The sequence below is a fragment of the Medicago sativa genome, chromosome 5, assembly GCF_051527215.1.
Source record: "Medicago sativa cultivar Bolivia chromosome 5, Bolivia_mono, whole genome shotgun sequence".
Classification (NCBI taxonomy): Eukaryota; Viridiplantae; Streptophyta; class Magnoliopsida; order Fabales; family Fabaceae; genus Medicago; species Medicago sativa.
Window position 1 is genome coordinate 75,713,751 of NC_140753.1, and position 11,402 is coordinate 75,725,152.

Genomic DNA, 11,402 nt, shown 5'->3' on the forward strand with positions numbered 1-11,402 from the left:
GTCCATGTAAATGTAACTCAGTTGACAATAATAATGCATTGTTATTTGTAGAAGTCAAGAATTAAACTCTACACTTTACTTATTTACTTTTATAAAAATTGAATTCTAGTTACCACTTACCATGCCACTTGACAAAAAAATAAACCTCATTTTGACTAACAAAGTACCATCTTTTTTACTAATGTATTTATTTATTATTATGATGTTTCGAAAAATATTATTCTCTCAAAAAAAGTATTTATTTATTGAGAAATGATATTTGTACAGTAATTTTTACAATTTTTTCTAACGTATTCATGTTATATTTTACTTTATCTCACTTATGTTTCGTCAATATATATTTTTTCTTTCTAAATTCAAATAACATAGAGTACATCTTCTTTATTTATGGAAAAAGTAGGAGGTAATTACGCGGGGAGAAGTGGACGGTGGTGAAATGCAGAGTGTCATATATGTAAATAAGATAGAAAATGCATGGCAATTAAAGAAATAAATTATGATGATGAGACTATAGAAATAGAATAGAGATTGTTGTGTGGGTCCATCCCCGCACTGTACGCTCTCTGTCTTCTCTCTTCTTCTTCTTGTTCATCGCTTTCTAATATCTACTACTTCTATCTATTTATACTAATCTAAAATCTAGTAGTTGTGTACCAATCTAATCTAATCTAATATATTTATTAATCACTCATCACTATAAACAATAGACTATACTAGACTTTGTCACTATTACACACTCACTCTCAAGAAACACAACACACACTCTGTTTCTTTTCAGATCTGAAACTTCACAAACCCTAACCCAGGTAACCATTCTCTCTTCTTCTTATTCTTCCTTTGATCTATACTCATACCTCTAAGATCTACTTCTTCTTTTTCTCAATGCATGCTCTCTTATATCTCATCTTCATTTCTTGCATTTCTTCAACTTTCTTTCTTTCATCGTTATTGTAATGCACTCTTTTTGCTTACTTCTTAATGGATTCATTTTGTTTTTCTTTGTTTGCTCAAGTGCGTTTTGTTGAAATTGTTTTGATCTCAACAGCGACTTTGATTACCTTAGTTGTGCATTCAATTATGGTTATATATGCTTAATGGAGCTTGATTTGTTTAAAGATTTGATTTGATTTTTATATGCAATTAATGGAATGCAACAACACAATTAGTAATACTAGTCATAATTTAGAAACAAAAAAAAATTGGCTTAATTTTCGAAGATCCTTGCTTTAATTTGTTAGTTTTATGTATTCATATGGATAATTCAGTGCACTGGAGTTCAATGTTTTTACTCACATTGAATTTTGAGTTTGCTTTGACTGTGGTTTTGTTGATTCTGAATTCACATTGTCTACTATTTTCTTGTTGGTGTAATTGTGTGTTCCCATAGTCTTTGACCAGTCAAAGTCGCTAGTTTTCATTCCCTAGAATCAGATGTAGAATTTTTTTCCTCTTTTTCTTTTTGTCTTTTGCTTTGTTTTAGTGCATTTTTGGATTTGCGGTGGTTTGTTGAAATCATGGTTACCCATCATGATTTTGCATAGTTTTTTGTAAAATCACCTGGTTCACTGTGATTTCAGCAGAAAAAAACTTGAATTTTGAGTTTGATTTCACTGTGCTTTACTTGATTCCGAATTCACATTGTATACTAGTATATGGTTTAGTTGATTCTTATAGTTTTCTGTCCCTAGAATGAGATGCAGCGTTTTTTTGTTCCTCTTTTGCTTTTTTTGTCTTTTCTTTTGTTTTATACAGTAACTTCGTTTTTGGTATAAAGATCAGTTTTTGGAAATTTGCTTTCAAAGATGAGTTTGTTTATGACGGTATTTGATTCATGTAGCCGACCCTACATAGCGGATAAATCTTGTTTCTTGTTGTTTTTGTTCACTGAAGAGATTTTTCTATCTGTTGGGTTGATGGAGCAAGACATTTCTGATTTTTTTTTTTTTTTGTGGGGTGTGCAGGCTAAGTTGCTCTGGAACTTCAATGGCCGTAACTGAAGCTCAAAACCCTCTTATTGGAGAGAACACATGTGGTTCCTTGTTGAAGAAGCTGCAGGTAACTTCATTTGCTTATTCATCTTTGCAACATTAGATGCACATGACTTTTGGATTAGTAGGTTTATGTTATCTTTATTTCTTGTAGGAAATATGGGATGAGGTTGGTGAAAGTGACGAGGAACGGGACAAGATGCTTCTTCAGTTAGAGCAGGAGTGCTTGGATGTGTACAAGAGAAAGGTTGAACATGCTGCAAAGTCAAGGGCACAACTACTTCAAGCATTGTCTGATGCTAAGCTTGAGCTTTCTACACTTCTATCAGCTCTTGGCGAAAAGGGCTTTGCTGGAATTGTTCGTAACTAACTACTTAGCTTTTTCCTTTTATCAGAAGCGTACATCACAATTGCTGCATTTATAGCGTTATGATGCATTAAAATAATAAAATTCTGAACTAATATACTACGCATTTCTTTTATTCTTTCGCAGCCTGATAATACTTCTGGAACTATCAAGGAACAGCTTGCAGCTATAGCACCAGCACTTGAACAGCTATGGCAACAAAAGGAAGAAAGGATAAAGGATTTCTCAGATGTACAGTCACAGATTCAAAAAATATGTGGAGAGATAACTGGGAGCTTGAACCTTAATGATGTACCTGCAGTTGATGAATCAGACCTGACCCTGAATAAGTTTGAAGAATATCAATCTGAGCTTCAAGAACTTCAAAAGGAAAAGGTAATTTTGGTTTTCGTGTCCAATATTATATCATCTAGTCGCAGATTTGAAAACTCCATTTGATATCATTTACCTAACAGTTCATCGACAGTTTTCTTACATTGCTTTGTTTGGCAGAGTGACAGGTTGCAAAAGGTTTTTGAATTTGTGAGTACTGTGCATGATCTATGTGCTGTCCTTGGTATGGACTTCTTTAGTACAGTAACTGAGGTCCATCCAAGCCTGAATGATTCTACTGGTGTGCAATCCAAAAGCATAAGCAATGAAACTCTAGCTAGGCTTGCTAACACAGTTTTAACGCTGAAAGAAGATAAAAAGCAGAGGTTGCACAAGGTTGTTAACTATATGCTTTCAATTGTTTGTAATTTTTACATACTGTTGTTTTTGTCTCACAAAATATCCATGCCTATCACACTTGGAAGTAAATTTACCTTTATCATTTTGAATTCATTTCTGATTGACTTTTAGTCTATGGTATAATTTATTTTGCTTCAACCATTGCAGCTCCAAGAATTAGCTTCTCAATTAATTGATCTGTGGAATCTAATGGATACTCCTCCAGAGGAAAGGAAACTGTTTGACCATGTTACCTGTAACATCTCAGCTTCTGTTGATGAAGTCACTATTCCTGGTGCCCTTGCTCTGGATCTGATTGAGCAGGTACTAGAGACCATCTGAAGTTTAAAAGTTTGGGCTCCATAACTTATGCTAACATATTATTTTGTTCTTTTTATGAAGGCTGAAGTGGAAGTTGAGAGACTTGACCAGCTTAAAGCAAGCAGGATGAAGGAAATTGCTTTCAAGAAGCAATCAGAACTTGAAGAGATATTTGCTAATGCTCATATAGAAATAGATTCGGATGCTGCAAGAGAGAAGATTATGGCATTGATTGATTCTGGAGACATTGAACCAACTGAATTACTGGCTGACATGGACAATCAAATAGCGAAAGCCAAAGAAGAAGCTTTAAGCCGAAAAGATATACTGGACAAGGTTGAGAAATGGATGTCAGCATGTGAAGAAGAGAGCTGGCTTGAGGACTATAATCGGGTAATTATAATCTCCCTTGTGCGTTTTTCTGTGTCCGTGTTGTTGGTTGTGCACAGTTTTGGTGAGAGAGGTGAATCAAGACATTTACTATCATGTTAGCGAAACTTGTAATCCTCTGAACTGAGTCAATTTGCATTTGCCTTTCTTCTATAGTCTATCAGTATCAGTGATTTGCTTTTTGATAGTGCCTTGCCATATTTCCGAAATTACCAAGTTTTAGCTTTACTGCAAGTTTGATCATTGCATTAAATGATTGCATAAGTTTGTCCAATATATCATTTTGGATTTAATAATTGTCTTACACAACAATGCAAAACAGGATGACAACAGGTATAATGCAAGCAGAGGTGCACACTTAAACCTCAAGCGAGCAGAGAAAGCTCGGATACTGGTAAATAAAATTCCCGGTATGTATGGAATGAAACCACAACCACCATCAGATACTGTTATTATTAATTATATTTGCTGTCAATATTAAGTAAAACAAAAAGATGCTACATTATTGGAAGAATTAACATCGTTTCTTTTGGTGCCTATGCAGCTTTGGTTGATACATTGGTTGCCAAAACACGTGCATGGGAAGAGACTCATGATATGTCATTCACATATGACGGCGTTCCTCTTCTTGCCATGTTAGATGAATATGCCATGCTTAGGCATGAACGGGAAGAAGAAAAACGAAGAATGAGGGTAAGTTTCACTGGTATGATGATTAGGATGACTGATTATCGAATTAACTGGAGCATTTGCTAATAATAAGACTGAGCACTTGACGAAATTCTGTTCACTACACAGTTTTACTGACTCATTTACTCTGGACTTTCCACTTTATAGGATCAGAAGAAATTTCAGGAGCAGCAAAGCACGGAACCAGAAGCCCCCTTTGGTTCAAAACCCAGCCCTGCTAGGCCAGTTAGCGCTGCTAAGAAGGTAGGTGGCCCTCGTGCTAATGGAGGAGCCAACGGTACTCCTAGCCGACGGCTATCGCTTAATGCTCATCAAAATGGAAGCAGGTCCATATCAAAAGATGGAAAAAGGGATAATACTAGACCAGTTGCTCCTGTGAATTATGTGGCCATGTCAAAAGAAGATGCTGCTTCCCACGTTTCTGGTACTGAACCCATCCCAACATCACCCTAATGAGAGCTTTGTTTCCAACCTCAATTCATCTTTGTAGCGTTGTCATATTACTAGTTACTGTTTTAGGAATATAATATGTAAGTGACAAGTAATTAGAGAGGAACTGTTCTGAGCTGTGTATGGTATATTTTCCATTTGGAGCTTTACTAATACATGTTGGATTATTCAAATGAAGCCCTTTAGTATGAAAATATACGGTTGTAGTCTTGTCTTTTTTCGTATTCTTCTTCCAAATCGTAGCTTCTTCCAAATTGATTGTGACCACAATGTTTTTTCAAAAAAATTTGTTGTTTTTGTTACTCCTTCCCTTTTTTGTTTAATACCTTGGAACGGCGTATTAACTTAGAAGCCTAGGTACGTCAGGCCTTAGAGGTACATTGGGATCAAGGAAGGGTTTAAGGGCCATAGATGCAATTATACAGTGCTTACCAATGAGGTCCTCCTCGTATTCCACGTTCTTGTGACTTTGAGATCAAATATGAATTGCTTAACTATCTCCTTGTTGGTAATTGGAATTTTATAAATGTTAAGCGTGGAATGGAATGCATTCTCCTTTCCTAGAAACTGGAAAGTCATGGCATTTCATAAATATAATTAAAGATGCAATACAAGGGGACTAATTGTGAATTGGAATGCTCGTGTTAATCGTTAAATATGTACACAACTTAAGCGTGTGAATTGTGAATTGGTCTAAGTTGAGTAGTTGGTTTGTAGGATAAGTAAACGTAAATTTTGTTGCAGTTCGAATTGTTATGATAAAAAAAAGCTCAAAGGGTTTGAGTTACAGCAAGGAACACCCTTACACCTCAGTGATGGCTCCAAAGGCAAATTCAATGAATGCAATGTGAATTGAGGATCGTTAATGAGATCTACAACTACTTAACAGTCCATCACAATGAGTACTCTTCCTAAGTTCACAGATGAGAGTCATTGAAGAGGATAACAAACCTAGGGCTTCACCTACCAAGACCTGGAGATTTTATGAAGAAGTAAACGTACATGTCACATAGAAAACAACTTAAGAATCCAAAAACACAAGCCTCAGGAGGTATAACTTGCTCTACATAATTTCAGAATCTGGTTGAAAGGTATGAAAATAATGTCTTACTCAACAACTGAAATTAATAAATCTGAAGCTTTTCTGAACCAAATAAAACTACAAAGTTATTCAAAACTCTGAGACCCAATATATACCTTAAAGTATCACTAGTGAAGATGGGTGAAAACAGCTAGTTCAGCTCAAATCTAAGCTTTAAAAAAACATAACAAATCAAATTTAAACAATCCTAATTTAGATTTGAATTAAAAGTATAGCAATTAAAATAAATTAGTAACTATATGATAGAATTTTGTCCAAAAAATTAAACTTTATTTTCGTCATGATGAACACCGATTATGGTCTGTATTATATAAAAGAGAACAAATAGATATTGTGAAGGTGTATACGCTAGTATTTCTTTTTTTAGTGATGGTCGGGGTTTGAACCCCAGACCTTGCATGTATACGCTAGTATTTCTAAATAATGTCAATGCTACTAAGGACTAAGAGAAGGAAAATTTAACAAAAAAGACAAACAATTAAATAATTTTATGAAAACTATAGAAAAAAAGTGCATGTTATATGAACTAAAAGAATAAGCATAATATACACACACACGCTTGAATTCGATTTTGAACCGACTTTATTTATCTTGTAGCTGAAATATGTATTATAGGGTCCATTCTGTAGAAACCGGAGAGTTAAAAAAAATATACCGCAATTTTCAACACAAAAAGTAAATCAATTGTTTGTTTCGTAGATGAACGAAATGATAAATAATTATTGAAATTTACACACATAAGTAGAGAGGAGCAGAGTTTTGAATATGGTTATACGGTTCGACCTTGTAATTCTTATAATTTTGCAAGTTGAGTTAAGACTTATGTTTTTTTTTTTTAATTACATAGACGTATCTTCCTCAAGGTCTCATGTTCAATTATCTTCGATGTCAATTTGTGTTGGTTAATTTAACTTCTTCAAATGAAATTACAGAGATGTATATGTGTTTTGCCAGAGGACCCAAAAAATGTTGGTTGACCAAGCATGTTAACTTATTTGGATAAAATCCTCAATAGAAAAAAAAACTTTTTGGACAAAATTAAGCATATTAATTAAAAACTTTTTTTAACAAAATAATCTATTAATTAAGAATGTCAAATCCTGGTTTAATTTGATTTAAATATTTTAAAACCACCACCAAAAATATAAAAATCTTTTAAAACCAAAGACAATCTAAAAAGTAGTAACCAACACGTCAGCTACATACATTATTTATTTCTATTTTATTATTACCGAAAATCAGAAGCTTTTTTCTTCTAGTCGAAGGCACAAGCGAATAAACGACGTCGTTATTGTGCAACAGTTTCTCTCCGAGAATTTTCCATGGCGGAGAACGAACCAGCGAAGCCTTTGTTACCATACCTTCAACGCGCCGATGAATTGCAGAAACACGAACCTCTCGTTGCTTATTACTGTAAGATCAATTCTTACGTTTGATTATAGTTTCATGAATTCTCAATCCAAAATAACCTAATTATATTAATTATATTTTTTGTGAATTTAGGTCGTTTATATGCGATGGAAAGAGGATTGAGGATTCCACAAAGTGAACGCACCAAAACTACCAATGCTCTTCTTGTTTCTCTCATGAAACAGCTTGAAAAGGTTCTTAATTTAATTAATCTAATTTTGTTTAACTATGTTAATTGTGTTTAATGACACTTTATAAATTTATGACTTGTATATTGATTGATCCCAAAGTTATTGTGCATGAATGGACTGAGTGCATGTTTAGTATCACCGTGGATTTGTCACGTTACAAGCTGTAATTTTGTAGAAGCTACACTTTGTAGCTTTTGAAAAATTACAGTGGCTCACTGTGATTCTGACAAAATGACCGTGATACCAAACATGCACTCAGGTTTCCGGCTATCAAAATATTGTGTTGCGTAGTTAGTAAGTTAAAGATGTTGAATGAAAATTGAATGAATTGAATTCATTGGATGTGCGATCTTCTGATTTAAGATCGAAATACTCTGAGACCATGCAGTCAAAATTTCGTATAGTTAGATAGGAATCTAAACGCTTAGATAGATGTTGAACGACTCACATCATGCATTGACAAATCAATAGATAGGAATCAACGACTAGATTGTGTAGACTATAGTGATCGCTGACTGCAGTGTTTACCAAGAAAATCACGCATTCATGTTGTTGCTATGTTGGAACTTAAGGATAAAGATCAAACGACTCATTTTAAGTTTGGTGAATCTGGTTAGATCACTGACTAAAGTGACCGCTGACTGCAGTGTTTCCTATGAAAAGCACACATTCATGCAGTCACTGAGTCAACCTTTGAATGAAGATCGAACAACTCATTTTAAGAAAGGAAACTTGGATTTGAGCTGTTTGATTTTCATCCGCTGGCTCAATACACTGACTTAACTGCAAAGAGTTTGAATCCTTCAATTTACTATTATTTACAGTGACTGCGTCATTTTTTAGCTGTAGTGAATATGCGTCATGCTTGAATTTTGATGTTGATAATGTGAAATTTTACATGACAACCTGTTTTTTTCTTTATCACTTGAAAACAATTTCAGCGCCTGACATAGTTTGATTGGTTATATTTGTTGATTTTTTATTTAACTGTATCCTCAATATGTTTATAAAATTATCGTTGTATTATTGTTTATAGGATAAAAAGGGACTCAAGTTGGGGCCTGAAGATAATTTATATCTTGAGGGATTTGCTTTGAATGTGTTTGGGAAAGCAGACAAGCAAGATCGTGCTGGAAGAGCAGATGTGTATGTTAAATCGCTTCTTTTTTAATGCAGATATATCATCATTATATTCTTATAATACTCATGTTCCTTTGTTATGCCTATAACAGTGTTGTTAAATAGCAGCTATAGCGGCGCTATATCGCTAAATCGTAGTGGAATTTAGACAAACCGCTATTCCGTGACACGCTATTTAGTACAAAATGTTGTCAAATAGCGGGTATAGTGGCGCTGTACCCCTATTGCCTTGCGAAATATTAACAATCCGCTATCCCAGATTGACAGCACTTCTATCACATAACTTTCTTGGATATTAATTATTTCTTTCATGTGTGATAGTTTTCAAGATATATTTCTGACCTTTTTTGCAGGAATACAGCCAAAACATTTTACGCTGCTAGCATCTTTTTTGAGATTCTTAATCAATTTGGAGAACTTCAGCCTGATGTATGTACTTCAATGCATTGAATTATTTGTAACAATGTCTCAATTGCATTTGCACAGTTGCTAGCCTGTCTTATATGGCAACAACTTGGGGAAATAATATACCTTTGTGTAATTGTATTTTTAATACTTCCGAGTTTATTTTCCAGCTGGAGCAGAAACAGAAATATGCAGTATGGAAAGCAGCTGATATAAGAAAGGCTTTGAAAGAAGGAAGGAAGCCTGTGGCTGGCCCACCTGCTGGTGACGAGGACCTGTCCGCTCTGCCGAGCTCTCCTAGTAATATATATGTATGATTCAAAACTCAACTCGGTCTGTTATGAGTTTGATCAGTGCATATAAATAAATAGATATATTAATAAATTATAAGCAATTAAAATTCAACTGTTTATTCCTGCAGGATATCGGGACTACTGAAACTTCTGCTTCTGGTGCTGGGTCAGAATCCGATTCAACACATAGTTATCATAACCCTGTCAACTACCAGAATCTGCCAAGCATTCCTCCTGCACCTAAATTCAACGACACTCTTAATGATCAAAATTCTGCAAACATTCCACCATCTTTGCAGTTTCATGATAGGGTAAATGATAATAAGCATTCTTCCGTTGTTTCTCCATCATCTCACTCTTATACACCTGGAGTTTATCCTTCCCAAGACTACCATCCTCCTCCATCTTCCCAGGATTATCATCACCCACCACCTTCCCAAGAATACCATCCTCCTCCACCTTCCCAAGAATACCATCCTCCTCCACCTTCCCAAGATTACCATCCTCCGCCGTCTTCCCAGGATTACCATCCTCCTCCACCTTCTCAAGATTATCAACCCCCTCCACCATCCCAAGATTACCATCAGCCTCCGCCTGCAAGATCAGACAGTTCTTATTCTGACCCCTACAACCACCAACAATACTCACAAGATCAGTCACAGAATTTAGGTCCTAATTACCCTTCTCACGAAACTCCCCCTCCTTACTCTCTTCCCCATTTTCAATCTTATCCAAGTTTTACAGAAAGCAGCCTACCGTCGGTACCAGTAAACCACACTTATTATCAAGGTCCCGATGCTTCATATTCTTCCCAGTCAGCTCCTCTGACTACAAACCATTCATTAAATTCCCAAAACAGTTCCAGCAGCAGAAAAGGTACTGTCCCGGAACCCAAGCCAACAACTCCGACATACCAGTATGACAGTAGTTACCAGCCTCCACCTGAAAGAATAGCAGAGGCACACAAAGCTGCAAGATTTGCTGTTGGGGCACTGGCATTCGATGATGTCTCAATTGCAGTAGACTACTTGAAGAAATCACTCGAGTTGCTAACAAACCCATCAGTTGGCCAGTAAGATTTTGTGTAAAAATTGGTACTGGTATGAATGGTGTCTTGTTTTGTAATATATTATATTCATTGTGCATTGAAGCGTGAAGAAATTCAGTAAACATGACTTGAATGAAAATCATGAAATTTGTCTGGAGTGTTTAGTTGTCATTAATATAGAATTGAGATTGGTGTCTTTGTCAAGGGGTTATGAGACATGAGATATCTGATTGATGAATTTCATTGTCTGTCTGGATCAATTTATTTTTATTTTTAATTGGTCTTTCTCTAAACTCAATTTAGGTCCACATTCGTTCATTTCTTTACCCTTAAGGAATCTGAATCTCAGCAGTAAAATTCCTAGGAACGGCATAAAACTTCTTTTTTAAGAAGTTCCATTCAGAGATTAGTACAATTTGGTCTGGTATAAACTAGATTAGTACAGTTTATAACTACATTTTACTATTTTAGTTTAAGGCTGGTTGTATTTTTCACAGCTGGACAGCCACATTTTTTTGACTGGAATTGTCATGTATCAAATGAGAACCAAAGTGGAACAAACAGGTTTGGTAAGTTGAAACAAAGTTGTGCTTAAAGCTAGTTTGGATAAATTTTTCAACAAACACTTGCAGAAAAATAAAACTTAAAATGATTTTCCAAATGAGTCTTCTAAATAAATAATGTTCTTCATTTGTTGGAGTTAGCTTCTGCATTTTAACTTTTTCATAAATTATTTTATCATCTAACTAAACCATGAACACTTGTACACTTATGACAACCTATCATCGAAGAACCGAAGTCACCTATTTTGTTTTTACGTGTAAAACGTAGTAATTACCTTGCTTTAAGATCTTTTATGGAATTAAATAAATGCTTGCTTTTAAACAACTTCAATC

The 11,402-nt window shown here is 34.9% G+C and overlaps 2 protein-coding genes across 2 annotated transcripts; both read left to right on the plus strand.

Moving 5' to 3' along the window:
* The first annotated feature begins 728 nt into the window (after nucleotides 1-728).
* On the plus strand, nucleotides 729-5,111 carry MAP65-1 (microtubule-associated proteins 65-1). Its single transcript, XM_085710031.1, has 10 exons — nucleotides 729-806; nucleotides 1,962-2,055; nucleotides 2,143-2,346; nucleotides 2,482-2,730; nucleotides 2,848-3,063; nucleotides 3,235-3,390; nucleotides 3,469-3,780; nucleotides 4,100-4,187; nucleotides 4,322-4,470; nucleotides 4,615-5,111. The coding sequence occupies exons 2-10, from the start codon at nucleotides 1,984-1,986 to the stop codon at nucleotides 4,918-4,920; spliced, it is 1,752 nt and encodes a 583-aa protein (XP_085566157.1). The 5' UTR covers nucleotides 729-806; nucleotides 1,962-1,983; the 3' UTR covers nucleotides 4,921-5,111.
* A 2,148-nt stretch (nucleotides 5,112-7,259) lies between these two features.
* EXT-LIKE (hydroxyproline-rich glycoprotein family protein) lies at nucleotides 7,260-10,663 on the plus strand. The gene is made up of 6 exons (XM_085710032.1): nucleotides 7,260-7,432; nucleotides 7,523-7,623; nucleotides 8,657-8,766; nucleotides 9,114-9,189; nucleotides 9,336-9,476; nucleotides 9,587-10,663. Exons 1-6 carry the CDS (start codon nucleotides 7,342-7,344, stop codon nucleotides 10,532-10,534), a joined length of 1,467 nt encoding a protein of 488 aa, XP_085566158.1. The 5' UTR covers nucleotides 7,260-7,341; the 3' UTR covers nucleotides 10,535-10,663.
* Nucleotides 10,664-11,402: the final 739 nt, after the last annotated feature.

Excerpts from the sequence above, each read along its gene's own strand:
- MAP65-1 (XM_085710031.1), top strand. The coding sequence starts at position 1,984 with ATGGCCGTAACTGAAGCTCAAAACCCTCTTATTGGAGAGAACACATGT. Across the intron at positions 2,347-2,481 it reads AAAAGGGCTTTGCTGGAATT|CCTGATAATACTTCTGGAAC; the intron begins GTTCGTAACTAA and ends ATTCTTTCGCAG. Across the intron at positions 4,471-4,614 it reads AAGAAAAACGAAGAATGAGG|GATCAGAAGAAATTTCAGGA; the intron begins GTAAGTTTCACT and ends TCCACTTTATAG.
- EXT-LIKE (XM_085710032.1), top strand. The coding sequence starts at position 7,342 with ATGGCGGAGAACGAACCAGCGAAGCCTTTGTTACCATACCTTCAACGC. Across the intron at positions 7,433-7,522 it reads ACCTCTCGTTGCTTATTACT|GTCGTTTATATGCGATGGAA; the intron begins GTAAGATCAATT and ends TTGTGAATTTAG. Across the intron at positions 7,624-8,656 it reads TCATGAAACAGCTTGAAAAG|GATAAAAAGGGACTCAAGTT; the intron begins GTTCTTAATTTA and ends TATTGTTTATAG.